General features: G+C 40.6%; 2 protein-coding genes across 5 annotated transcripts in view; one reads left to right on the top strand and one right to left on the bottom strand.

Moving 5' to 3' along the window:
• Positions 1-14127, bottom strand: part of CNOT8 (CCR4-NOT transcription complex subunit 8) — a 37933-nt gene that overhangs the window by 1952 nt on the left and 21854 nt on the right. The window contains exon 7 of one of the 3 annotated variants that reach the window (XM_067732373.1): positions 5862-5966. The exons of 1 other annotated variant lie outside the window; for it this stretch is intronic. In XM_067732373.1, coding sequence (XP_067588474.1) covers positions 5889-5966 — 78 coding nt within the window. In that variant the 3' untranslated portion in view covers positions 5862-5888. Of the gene's footprint in view, positions 1-5861; positions 5967-8598; positions 11013-14127 lie in introns of those variants that run through there. One more of the 3 variants, XM_067732374.1, reaches the window with a different exon arrangement.
• GEMIN5 (gem nuclear organelle associated protein 5) overlaps positions 1-14127 on the top strand; it is a 41665-nt gene that overhangs the window by 21643 nt on the left and 5895 nt on the right. Inside the window, exons 14-24 of one of the 2 annotated variants that reach the window (XM_067732363.1) lie at positions 538-677; positions 1667-1838; positions 3667-3894; positions 4916-5029; positions 5807-5929; positions 6712-6807; positions 7234-7371; positions 8379-8526; positions 11587-11706; positions 12234-12444; positions 13501-13755. In XM_067732363.1, coding sequence (XP_067588464.1) covers positions 538-677; positions 1667-1838; positions 3667-3894; positions 4916-5029; positions 5807-5929; positions 6712-6807; positions 7234-7371; positions 8379-8526; positions 11587-11706; positions 12234-12444; positions 13501-13755 — 1745 coding nt within the window. Of the gene's footprint in view, positions 1-537; positions 678-1666; positions 1839-3666; positions 3895-4915; positions 5030-5806; positions 5930-6708; positions 6808-7233; positions 7372-8378; positions 8527-11586; positions 11707-12233; positions 12445-13500; positions 13756-14127 lie in introns of both variants that reach the window. The other variant, XM_067732362.1, reaches the window with a different exon arrangement.

Raw genomic sequence — 14127 nt, 5'->3', positions numbered from 1 at the left:
GTCTGTCAGCCTTTTTTTTTTTGCCGCACCACGCAGCCTGTGAGATCCTTGTTCCCCAACCAGGGATCGAACCCATGCCCCCTGCATTGGAAGTGTGGAGTCTTAACCACGGGACCACCAGGGAAGTCCCTCATGTTGATTTTTTTGAAGAATGCCAGCCTGTTATTTTGTAGATGTCCCCTCAATTTAGTTTGGTCTCCTATTTTCTCATGACTAGATTCAGGTCACACATTTTTAGCTAGAGTGCCATATACATGATATGTTCTTGGTATCACATCCAAAATATATTATTTTCATTTTGATGGCTTTTAGAAAGAAAGAATGATAGCTAATACTTCTTGCAGTAAGCCCATGTGCCAGGCACTGTGGATATGCCTACGCACTTAACTACTAAACAACACTGCCCACGTAGAAACAATATTGAAAATCACACAGAAAGCACGTGGCAAAATCTTGACTCTTGCCATGTTAATACCCTCCTTTATGTCTTTCTGTTGTTGTTGCTGGTAGAAATGACATCATCCCCTTGTCTTATAGAGAGCAATCCTGAATCTCCAGTGACCATTACAGAGCCCTACCGGACCCTCTCAGGGCACACAGCCAAGATTACCAGTCTGGCATGGAGCCCACATCATGACGGAAGGCTGATATCTGCTTCCTATGATGGTACAGCTCAGGTACTATTGCGTCCTTGATTCAGTGGGTTCTTCACTGTGTACTCTAACTCAAACTCTTTCCTCCTTTCCCCCAGTTTTGTACAGACTCCTTCCCTCACCATTATCTTCTATAGAAAGGGATTTTTCTGAGCTCTAGAGGGCATTTTAGTTTATTAAACATATCTGGGCCCTTGGCAGGCTAAGTTTGGGGTGCATTTTACTTAGATGAAAGGGGAAATATTAACAGGAGCTAGCTAAATTCTGATGTTTTTAAAGATTTCATTCTGACCTACTGTCAGTTTAATGGACTAAAGTTGATGTGAAAAGTACTCCTCCCATTCTGTTCTATCACAGAATGGTGACTATAAGTAATGAAAAAATATTTCTAATAATAAATTGGTAACTCAGACCTCCAAGTTCTCAAAAATAAAGATGAGGTGCCAAACCAGAGGTATGGGGTGAGTTTTGGATATCAGAACCAGAAGAGACCTTAGGATCTATCATCTGTGATGGATGTCTGTCTCAGTATTGAGTGGTAAATGAGCTATCTGCACAGAGCTGAGAGCCATGATGGGCTACCCTTTGTGCAGCGCAGACTGGAGTAATTCAAGAAACAGCAAGGAAATTGATCATTTGCCCCCAGACAGAAGAATCACCTGTGAGAAGTTAGAACCCTAAGCATACATCACATGTGCAGGTGTGGGCTCTGAATTAGAATTCTCTTCATGGTATCTGAATCCCCAGCCCAAAAATAACATACGATACTGGTTGAGGACAGTGAAATCCATAGGGCACCATTAAAGCTTACTCAAAATCATCCACATGGGAATGCCTCTATATCCCAGAATACAAAAATCTCCCACAGGAAATAGCACTTTCTGAAACTGAACTCCTAAAAGTACAAATCACAAGAGGAAATAAGAGTACACAGATTTTTTCTAAAATCTATACCCCCCCAAAAAACAATAGAATAACGAGAAATTATTCTCTTGTGTGACTTTTGGTTCTAGGTGTGGGATACTCTCCAGGAAGAGCCTCTATGCAATTTCCGAGGACATCGAGGTCGACTGCTTTGCATTGCATGGTCCCCGTTGGATCCAGACTGCATCTACTCAGGGGCAGATGACTTCTGTGTGTACAAATGGCTCACTTCCATGCAAGAACATTCCCGACCTCCTCAAGGTCAGTCAAACCCTGGAGCCCATAAAGGCTTGCCTAATTCCCTTTCTCCTTTCCTCAGTAAGTGAGTTGACTGGAGTCAAGCAAGGAAGACATTCATGCAGGGCGGCAGCAACAGGATGGTAGGGTTGGAAGCCCAAGCAAGGATAGCAGCCATGAGGGGCCTGAGGACAATACCCAAATAGTAACAAGTATACCTAGCACCCAGATCTTGTTTTCTAAATATCATTCTCCATTAAAAGGGACTGACCAGGGCTTCTGGAGAAATGGCTAATTCCAGGTTAGGACAGGAAAAATACAAGATGAGCCTGCAACATCATATGCCACAAAGGAAGGAAGTGCTCAAAGAATAGAGATCATCAAAAGGACAAAGAAGCCAGCTTGAAGGGGCTGGCTATCCAAATCTGGGACATTCTGAACTTGAAATAATTAACAGAATTTCATTTCTGGCTATAAAAGAATAACTGGTACCAGATTTGCCCACTCACCAGAAATAGCTAGAAAACTAGACAGAGTATATAAACAACTAGAAATATACCCGAAGAAATGAAATGATACATCCATATAAAGACCTATAAAAGAATGCTTATAGCTTTATCTATAATTGCCACAAACCGGAAACAACAACCCAAATGTACCTCAGCTGGTAAATAAACTATGCTATATCCTGTAGTGGAATTCTACTCAGCAATAAAAAGTAACTACTTTTAAACACAACAAAATGGATGAGTCTCAAAAAGGATTATGCCTAGCAAAAGAAGCCGGGCACAAAGACTAAATACTGTATAGCTAATACAGAGTATGAAATGTAGTCATAGGGCTTCCCTGGCGGTGCAGTGGTTAAGAATCCACCTGCCAATGCAGGGGCCGCGGGTTCGAGCCCTGGTCCGGGAAGATCCCACATGCCGCAGAGCAACTAAGCCCATATGCCACAACTATTGAGCCTGTGCTCTAGAGCCCGTGAGCCACAACTTCTGAGCCCACATGCCACAACTACTGAACCCCGTGCACCTAGAGCCCATGCTCCGCAACAAGAGAAGCCACTGCAATGAACAGCCCGTGCACCACAACAAAGAGTAGCCCCTGCTCGCCGCAACTAGAGAAAGCCCATGCACAGCAACAAAGACCCAATGCAGCCAAAAATAAATAAATAAAATAAATTTTTAAAAAAGAGAAATGTAGTTATAAATCATATGAATTTCTAAAACAGACAAAACTGAACTACAGTGACAGCAAATCAGTGATTGCCTGGGGCAATGAAATGCATAACCTAAATCTAATCGTGAAAAACATAAGGCAGACCCAATTTGAAGGAAATCTGACAAAATAAGTATCCTGTAATCTTCATGAGTTTCCAGTCATGAAAGTCAAAATAAAATCTGAGCCTGTTCAGGCTGAAAGAAAGTAGAGACGTAACAAGCCAGTGCAACATGTAGTCCTGGATTGATTCTTTTTGCTATAAAGGACATTCTTGGTACAACTGGCAGAACTTAAGTGAGGTGGGAGTAGACAGGAGTAATGTATCATCGTTAATTTCCTGATTTTAATGGTTGTGCTCTGATGATGTAGGAGAATATCCTTGTTTGTAGGATACACACTCAAGTATTTAGGGGTAAATGGGGCATTGTGTTTATGATTTAATGAAATCCCAAAAGGGTTTGGTTTGGTTAACGTTTTGATAATATAACTAAGAATTCATTGGGAAGGAAGGGAAAGGGCAAGAATGTTATCAAAAACAAGAGTAATAAGGTTTTGGAGATTATCTCCTAGAGTGCTTTTAACCAAGAATATATACTTTAATCTATCCTTTTCTGAACTGTGATTTCTATAGGCAAGAAAAATATTGAATTAGAGAAAAAAAGGCTCTCTCAACCTAAGCCAAAGCCCAAAAAGAAGAAAAAGCCCATCTTGAGAGTGCCTGTAAAGCAGGAATTGTGTGACGGGAATGAAGAAGAGAGTGTAAAGGAGAGCTCGGGCCCTGTTGAGAATGGAGTGTCAGACCAGGAGACTGAGGAAGAAGCCCGGGAGCCAGAGCTACCCTGTGGTGTCACCTCGGCAGGTATGTGGCCAAATCCTGTGTTTCACTAACTCTCTAGGACTTAGTAGTCATGACCAGGAAACTAAGCCAGGTCTACCTTTGACGTATTAAGAGGGTCTACTGGGTGACTGGGATGGAAATAGTGAAGTTCTATAGAGAAAACTTCTTATCAACTTGAGCAGGGTAAGACTGTGGGACAAAGTGAAACTAGGGCAATGTATACATAGAAACTTACATGGGGAAAGTTGTAACAATATGATGTCATCAGCCATGTTTACTGAAAGAAACCATTGTCCCTTACAAATATCTGACCTAGAAACTATCACCACTCTGGGAACTTGCAGGCAAACAATATAAATAGGACTGACTCATGTTTAATTCTACAGCAGAATATTTTGATGTGACAGAATTTAAAATGGCCAAAATATATGGTACAGAGTCCTCCCTGACCCTCTCCATCCCAAGGGATGGCCACTGGGACCCACAGTTTGGGTAAATAAAGATCTAAAAAGTTTAATGGATTTATTTTTTAGATTCATCAGAATACTTCTTTATCATAAAATGTTCTTTACCCCTGTAGATCAACAACTTAGTTTGGGTTTTTTGTTTTTTGCGGGTTTTTCTGAGTTCATGGTGTGTACACTCAGGATTGTGACTCTGTATCCCATACACTTTAAATTTCTATTGGTAAAGTTGTTCCTTGTTTGTGGAATTAAATATGCAATTAGTACTTTTGTCACCCAAGCCAAGTTGGGAACTCCTAGACCTATGGTATAAAGCTGTGGAGGCTAGAACCTTTATAACTTTTCCTTAGATCAATTAGTCAAGAGTTCTAAGTAATAAACTTACAGATTCCTGGAAGGCAGTTTGTGAGATGGGGAAAGGGAGACTACCCATGCTTCCTATCTGAAATATTTCATCTTATATTTGGGGTAATAGATAAAATCACACCATTAAGACTGGTATACTCTTAATTTTTAAAAAGAACTAGATTCTACATTGTTCTTATCCACATTTTTTTTCTTTTTCCCCATGATGTTAGTCTCTAAAGAACCAGTTATCTGCACTCCAGCATCCTTAGGCTTTGAAAAGTCAAAAGTCACCATTAATAACAAAGTCACTTTACTGAAAAAGGAGGCACCTAAAGAAAAGTCAGGTTGGTATTTAATAATTAAAATATTTGGGGGGACTTCCCTAGTGGTGCAGTGGTTAAGAATCCGCCTGCCAATGCAGGGGACACGGGTTCAATCCCTGGTCCAGGAAGATCCCATATGCTGTGGAGCAGCTAAGTCCGTGCACCACAACTACTGAGCCTGCACTCTAGAGCCCACGAGCCACAACTACTGAGCCCGCATGCTGTAACTACTGAAGCCTGCGCTCCTAGAGCCCGTGCTCTGCAACAAGAGAAGCTGCCGCAATGAGAAGCCCACACAACAACAAAGAGTAGCCCCCTCTCACCACAACTAGAGAAAGCCTGTGTGCAGCAATGAAGACCCAACGCAGCCAAAAATTTTTTAACAAAAGAATAAAAAATTTATTTGGCTATTACAAATAAATAAAATATTTTGTTAAATTATCCTCAAAAATTACATGCAACTGAAAACTCAGAAGTTTTCAGTTTTTCGTTTTGCTTTAGATTTTAAATATTTGTAAGTGTTTTGATTGTTTCGATTTGGGGTCATTTTTTTAGTACTTGAGGAACTGTCATTTTGCGGTTGTTGATGTTGCTTCACAAGTTTTCACAGGGACACGTTTGTGTGTGTTGTGAACATTGCCCCCAGCTAATTTAATTTGAAAACTTCCTTATAAGAGTGGGAACTTTCTCTGCCCAGCAGTATCCCTCCAGTAGGTTACATATAAAATGGGCATGCATTCAGTTTTGTGTTTTTGATCAACTCTTCTTCAGACAGTCGGTACTTTTATTACATTTCAGAAGCCTTAATCAAGAAGCGAAAAGCTCGTTCCATGCTTCCACTGAGTACAAGTCTGGACCACAGATCCAAAGAGGAGCTTCATCAGGACTGTTTGGTATTAGCCACCGCAAAACACTCCAGAGGTACAGAAATACACTTCCTTGGCCCATCCGTAGTCTTCTGGGAAGTGACACATAAGAAGTGCTTGTTTATATGTTATATGAATGAGCCAACAAATGTCCAAAATTGTTGTATTTCTGCATCATCCCTCCCCCACACCCTGCTTCCAGGTTCTGTCCACACTCTGACCGCTGTCAGCACTCTCCAGTGCCCTGGAGACATAATGCTGTTTTTCTATTATAAATCAAGTTGTTGCCAGCCATATGGGTGCTGGAATTGGTATGATGGCTTAAATATCTCAGCGTGAATCAATTCCATCAACTGTTTTTCCCCAGTAAACAGCATGTACATGTAGAAAAAAAAATCATTTGCTCATTGGAAATAACCCTTAATACGGCAGTTCCTTTAAAAATTTTTGATGGAAGTTTTTGTTTATAGAAGGTTTTTTGGTCTCAGTTTTTCAAAGCCCTCACCTAATGTGTGTTATTTTAACATTTGAGCAACTTTTTTCTTTTTAATTTTGAATTTTATGTGTTGAAAAGGGATGCACATGATAAAATGAAATTCAAACAGTATAAAACCTGAGCCTAACAAACCTGACAAACAAACTTAACAAACCTACCAAAGAATTTTCATATTTTGCCAACTTTGTAACCAGCAGGGGTCTCTGTTAGGGTAAACAAGGGCACAGGACTCTTTTTCTCAGCATCTGAAGTGGGTGTTACATACATTTGGAAGTAACTGGACAGAAAACAGTAACCTATTAAATGACTTCATCTTAATTTTTGTCTTTCTGAATTAGCAGAGCCAAAGGAGGATGTGTCTGCTGATCTTGAGGAAAGACTTCACCTGGGGCTTTTCACAGATAGGGCTACCCTGTACAGAATGATTGAGGTTGAAGGTGAGACTAGTCCAATCAACACAATCCTGTCCATCTTTACGCTTCCCTAACGCTTTACACATACCTCTTTTACGGCTGCCATCCTGTGGTGTGGTAATGGTTAGTTTTACATGTCAGCTAACTAGGTTTTGAGTTCCCTTATTTGCATGTTCATAAACACCCCTCACTCGCATCTGTCACAGGACCCTAAACATACAGTGTTCATTCTGAGTGTCTGAGTACAAGTGAAAGTGGGTGGGTGGGTGGACAAGTGACTGAGTGGGCTTCAGTCCCCATTATGAACACTCTGGGAAGTGACTTACCCATCAGCCAGTGACTACATATTCTAGGAATTTATTCCTGTCGTTCATCCTGCCTTTCTTTTTCTAGAAGACAGTGCAGACAGATGTTTCTGAAACATCTTCCAAATATTTCTCCTCCAAACAGGAAAAGGTCACTTGGAAAATGGCCACCCTGAATTATTTCACCAGCTCATGCTTTGGAAAGGAGATCTAAAAGGTGTTCTGCAGACTGCAGCAGAAAGAGGGGAGCTGACAGACAATCTTGTGGCTATGGCACCAGTCGGTATGTTCTTTTCAACAAAAGCCCTAGCATCTCTAGGATACATCCACTAAAGATAGACTTGTCTTGAAGGACAATTTGGCCATGTCTAATAATTAAATTTAAAATCCACATCCCTTTGACCCAGCAGTTCTGACTGTAGGAATTTAACTGCACCTACACATGCAAAATGGCAGCTATATATGGACTATGATTGCAGTAGTGTTTGTAATAGCAAAAGATCGCAAGAACCTCTATGTCCATCAGTATAAGACTGGTTAAATCTTGTATATCTATACAGTAGAAACTCTTATAGGTACCCCAAAAATGAGGCAGCTCTGTACATTCTGATACAGAGCGGAGCTCCAAAATTTAGTAAGTGAAAAGAATCAAGGTATAGATGCACAACAGAATATTTAATACTCTGTCCTTGATACTTATACATGTGTGGTTATATATTCATAGATTATTGCCAAAGGTTTCAAAAGAAACTAATAATAACGGTTGTCTCCAGGGAAAGGAATTTGGACAAGTTTGGGTAGTAGGATGCCAGGATAACAAGGAAATTTTTTATGCCATGCCTCATTTTTTAGCTTTTTATTGAAGTATGCCAGAGAGAGAGATGGAAGTACACAGGTCATGAGTGTACTTGAATTTCACTAACTGAATACACCCTTGTAACTAGCACCCATATCAAGAAACATAACATTACCAGCACCCTAGAAGCTTCTCTCATGCTCCCTTTCAGGCAGTCTACATGCACCCCAACAAGGGTAAGCACTGTCTGACTTCCATACTCATGTACATTTGAATTTTGTACTATTTTTTATGTATTACATAATCAGAGAAACAATTTACATTTCAAAATGTAGGGATGGGGAGAGGTAGATGAAACATGATCAGATGAAACAGCAACTGAATTACTATCTAAATGTTCTGCTTAATGCAGTGACTAACAAGCATTTTCAACCCAAATGTACGTGCTTTTTTCCCTTAAATCTGCTGTTTTTTGTTTGTTTGTTTGTTTGAAGCCGGTTACCACGTGTGGGTATGGGCCGTGGAAGCTTTTGCCAAACAACTGTGTTTTCAGGACCAGTATGTCAAGGCTGCCTCTCACCTACTTTCTATCCACAAAGTGTATGAAGCTGTGGAGCTGCTCAAGTCAAACCATTTCTACAGGTCTGTATGACCCAACAGTTGAACCAGCAGTTGGATGTAATGTGAAATTAATCTACGTAACAGTTCTGTTTCATTATAACCACCATAAAACCTTTATTGTAATTAAACATCTCAAATGTACACAAATATATGTTCGCTAGCTTAAACATCAGTGCACCCACCACCTATACTTAACAAATGTCAACTTTCAGCAATATTTGCTACTGATATTTTTTTTTAATTTCTTTATTGTTAATACAAATAAGGAAAAGAGCATGACACAAATGAACAGCTAAATGAATTACTAAGAGAGGAACTTTTTTAAGCCCCACCCGTGAAGTGAGAAGTATAACATTCCAGACTTAGTTGAATTGCCTTTCCCCGATTCTGTCCTCATCCCTTCTCTAGGAGTAACCACTCTTCTGAGACTGGTATGAATCCTTTCTGTTCAAGTTATTATTCTTCCACTACAGTACATATTTAACTACAGAAAACAAAAGCAACAAAATATTTCTTGTAGACAGCATACAGTTGGGTCTTGTTTTTTATCCAGTCTGATAGTCTCTGCCTTTTAATTGGAGTGTTTTAATGTAAATATTAGTGCGACTGATTTAAATCTACCATGTTGCTATTTCATTTCTTCTTTTCCTGCTTTCTTTCAGATTAGTTAAATATTTTTTTATCTCCAGTACTGGCATGTCAGCTATAATCCTTTATTTTTTTTAATGGTTACTTTAGGGTTTATGATGAGCATTTTTAACTTATCAGTTTACCTTCAGATAATATTGTACCACTTCTTGCATACATCATACTTCTTTCTTTCTTCCTGTCCCTTCCACTATTGCTGTCATATATTTCACATACTATATACATGTTATAACCCCACATTACAATATCAGAATTCTTGCTTTAAACAATTACCTTTCTTTAAGTTTTTAAACATTTTCTTATATTTGCCCATATATTTATTTCCAGCACTTTCCATTCTCTTATGTAGATCCAAGTTTCCAATTGCTGTCAATTCCTTCTTTTCCGTGAAGAACTTCAACATTTTTTTTTGTAGTGTGGTCCCGCTGGTGACATATTCCATCAACTTTTGTTTGTCTATAAAAGTCTTTAATTTTGCCTCTATTTTAAGGGATCTTTCAGTGGGTGTAGACTTCTAGATTGGAAGGTTCTGTCATTTTGTGCTTCATAGATATCATTCCCTTTTTTCTTGGCTTGCATTGTTGACTTGACTACTGTATTTATTCTTATCTTTGTTACACAGGAACTATGTCTTTTTTCTCTGACTGTTTTTAGGACTTTCTCCACCACTGATTTTCAGCCATTTCATATGATGGCTTTGGTGAGACTTTCTTTTAATCCTATTTTGGTGTGTTGTCTTCCTTTAGAGAATGCCGGACTCTGTTTTGGCAAGCCGTAAAGTTACCTGCAGATCAACTTGATCTTTTCCTGGCTGTTTTAAGCTTTCTTAGGGCAAGTTCAGAGAAATCCATACTCTAGAATTAGTTTGCCCTCCTGCCTTCTGGTGTCTTTACCTAATGCCTTGTGTAAGTCAACAAATCAGAACTCAAATGTCTGGGTGGTCAAAACTTTTATGTCTCCACAACCTGAGTGAGCCCTGGGAATTATTCAGCTTATCGTTCCCTGATTATTCTTTGTACAGCCTTAAGGACTTTCCTACATATGCAGAGCTTTGTGTTTAAACCAGAGACTCAACAGGATCCCTAAGCACTGTTGTGGAGCTCTTTCTCTGGACAGCTTCTTCCTTCCTACTGTCCTGCCCCACAAATTCCAATGGCTTCGTCTCCCCTCAGCCCTGACTGCTGAAGCTCTGCTGGGATTCCTTCTGGGAAAATGGTTTTAGGCAGAAAGCCAGGGCCATGATTGGGCTCACATTTGTTTCGTTCTCTCCGGGATGACAGTCCTGTGCTGCCTGGTGTCCAGTGGCTGAAAACAGTTGCTTCATGCCTATTTTCTCCAATGTTTTAATTTTGCAACAGGAGGATACGTCTGGTCCTAGTTGTCACTCCATCATGGCTGGAAGTAGAGGTCTCAAATTATGTACTTCTTAAATATTGCTGTGTCTAAATCACCTTAGTCTAAAACACTTCTATTCCAGCTACAACTTTATGTTGGCTGCAACTCAGAAGTTGTATGTCATTTGGAAAATAGTAGTTCAGTCAGTTAACACAGATCCTCCAAATGTTAACATATCTCACTATAAAATATCAAAAAAAAATCACATTGCTTACTTCATCAGAAAAGTCTTTAACTTTGGGGAAGCCGTCAAGCTCACAGTGGCAGGCACAAGTTTCCTAAAACTCTAATTTTCACCTGAAAGCTCAAATTTTATCATTGGCAGCAGTACTGTTGGTCGTTTTCCATGAAATGACAGGCTTGCTTTGTTCATTTTTGAGAAAACATCTGCCAAATACTCAACACTAAATAACTATAGTTTGTTTGTTTGTTAGTCATTCTTTCAAGAAGTAATGAGATTCCATCTAAAAAAAAGCAACTAGTTCAGCTTGCAATTCATTCATACAGGTTTTTCATAGAACCATTGTACTTTGGAATTCAGCAAAGAATACAAAATGTTCTTCCCATTTTGTCACATAGAATATTAACAGGATGTGCAAGATTTACTGAAATTAATCATTTCTCCTTTTCAAGGAAATTTACCTTTTTTTTTTTAACGACAAGGGCCACTAACTGGATTCCTGCTCCAGGTGCCAGCAGTTTACCCACCATTGCTTTCGCATAATCAGTACAAATGTCAACACACTGAGAAAAGGCAAATAACCTCTTGACATTATTGTGAAAATAGTCTTGACCTCATGAACCCCCTAAAAGAGCCTTTGGAACTCCAGGAATCCACAAACCACACTTTAAGAACTGCTGACATAGGTGAAGAATTGAGCACAGCACGCAGTTCTAACTTGCCCTGTAATGCAGGGATACAGTTTTTTTATGGGAAGTTGGAACAAGACAGACAACACAAAGGGAACGGCTTATCCTACCTTGCAGCCCCTCCTAGGGCCTCTTTCAGATTGGCTAATTACCTATTCTTGCCTCTAGGGAGGCTATTGCAATTGCCAAGGCCCGGCTGCGCCCAGAGGACCCGATCCTGAAAGGCCTGTACCTCAGCTGGGGAGCCATCCTAGAAAAAGACGGCCATTATGCCTTAGCAGCCAAATGGTAAGTCTGAGGGAAACAGGAGTGCACCCAAACAAAGAAGAGCTTTGAAAGAGCTGGACAAGGATGGAAGAAAGAAGTTTAGAGGTGGGGGTGAAATAACTAGCAAATTAAAAAGCGTATATGTATTAAAGCAGCTTCATAAGATTCATCAGGATCTACCTACTTGGTATTTATGTAAGTCACCATAACTTCAAGAAATCCAAGTCGTGGACTTGGAAATCACTCCTTTCTTTAGGGATGTCTTGTATCAGTAAATATGGGAAATGGGAGGGAATGCCTCCTTTGCTTGGGTTCAACTCAGCAACTGCTCAAGTTCCTTTATTTCCTTAACCTGTATAATGCTGCCTCTTCAGCTTCTGCTGCACTGGCCTCAGCCTTCACAGGGACAGCCACAGGTAATGACACACCTGGGACCACAGGAAGGCACGCAAGGCAAAGTGGACAGAAAGAGATGATTCAACCCTCTGGGGAGCAGGTGTAGGCGATCTGTTTATGACACTCTGCTTGAGTTTTCTTTTGTATTTTAGCTATTTAGGAGCCACTTCAGCTTATGATGCAGCCAAAGTTTTGGCCAAAAAGGGGGATGTGACATCACTTAGAACGGCTGCAGAGTTGGCTTCCATCGTAGGAGAGAATGAGTTGTCTGCTACCCTGGCTCTCAGATGTGCCCAAGAACTGCTTCTGGCCAGGAACTGGGTGGGAGCCCAGGAAGCCCTGCAGCTCCACGAAAGTCTAAAGGTCAGTCTGTTACTGCCTCTCCTGCTTTTAAGAGGGATGAGCCCCAAACCCTTTTCTAGTCAAATTCCAAGTGAATTACCCAGTTGCACAAGCTGTACCAATTTGGTAAGTATCCTTAGAAGTGTCCAGCAAGCCCTGGCCATACTATCCCATTTAAGTACTGTGGCTTATCAGTTGCCCCATTCAGAGTAAAAGATAATGTGGTTACTGACAGTAATTCCCACTGCTTAGCAGTCGAATAGCCTTCAGTCAGTTCAGCCCCTGTGTTTCTTCATTGATGTCATCAGCACAAAAATGAAGAGGAAGAGGGTCTGCTTTGAAGAAGATGGATTGGCTTTAACAGAAATCACGTTGCTCTACCTGTAGCAGCCCTCTTCAGCTGTTAGCTGTAATTCTGCCTATATGAAACAGAGACCTTCCCAAGCTTAAGTGAGAAAATATTATAGGGATATACAAGGAATCTCATGGCAACTGAAAACCCAGCAGAAGTAAGGATTTTTTTTAGACCTTTTCTCTGTGCTCTCTTCTCTTCCAGCTGATTCCCTCTGTTAAACCTACTTGGATACAGCCCCTAACCACTCCCCCAGCTCTCAGATCTACACAGCTTGTCTGGTCCAGCACCTTCTGCCTATGATGCTTTAACTTCTGTACGCTTTAATCTGAAGTTTGGGCAGAGAAAAGAACTAGATGAGTCCAGCCCATCTTTTCTCAAACTGAGCCACAAGTCTTAAGTGGCTGGCCTGCATGTGGCTTAAATTTCAGTGAGTAGGGCTATAGCTGGGGTGTCATATTACAAATATGGTTGCTAAAAAAAAAAGTAATAAATATGGTTGCTTGAGCCCCAAGAGCTGTGGGTAGGAATCCCCCAAAAGGCATTTGGAAAAACTGTCTGTTAGATCACCTCTTTTTCCCTCCCACAAGACTCACTGGGCTAGCAGCACAGAGGGGAAGGCTGCTGCAAATGCAAAGGGGGAGAATCTGAGAGACTGGGGAGAGCTCTAGATAATGGAGCACTTCCCTGCATAACAGCTCCTCTCCTTTGTTATTGGGTTCCAGGGTCAGAGATTGGTGTTTTGCCTTCTTGAGCTACTGTCCAGGCACCTGGAGGAAAAGCAGCTTTCAGAGGGCAAAAGCTCCTCCTCTTCTTACAATGCGTGGCCCGCAGGCAGCGAGAGGCCCTTTGTGGAGAGGGTGACGGCAGTATGGAAAAGCGCCTTCAGCCTCAACTCCCCAGAGCAGTCCCAGGCAGCATTTCAGCAGCTGCAAGATATCAAGTACCCATCTGCTACAAGTAACACTCCCTCCAAACAGGTACCCCTTCTGCATGAGCTTTTGATATTAATCACTCAGTAGTCTGAGACTTCTCTAATCCATGTCTAGTATAATAAGGAAACATGTAGAATGCCAGTTTGTACTTCAGAAAAGATTAAGCCAGGCCCAGGAAACCTGGAAAGATCCCTTCAGATGAATTAGAGCCCTTTATCTTTAAAGTTAGTCTTCGATCCGAATTCCCTTCTAAAAGAAAAAGAAAAAAGTCTAAAAACAAAGAAAAGCACAGAAACTAATATAATAATAGGTACCCATCAATTAGAATTAATTAACAGATGTTCACATTTTGTCATTTTTGCTTCATGGAGTCTTTTGGTTTTGTTTTGTATACTCCTTTGCTTTTGGTAGAAGAAT

The sequence above is a fragment of the Pseudorca crassidens genome, chromosome 3 (assembly GCF_039906515.1).
Source record: "Pseudorca crassidens isolate mPseCra1 chromosome 3, mPseCra1.hap1, whole genome shotgun sequence".
NCBI lineage: Eukaryota > Metazoa > Chordata > Mammalia > Artiodactyla > Delphinidae > Pseudorca > Pseudorca crassidens.
The sequence above is the reverse complement of the archived record's forward strand: the minus strand, read 5'-3'. Positions and strand labels throughout refer to the sequence as shown.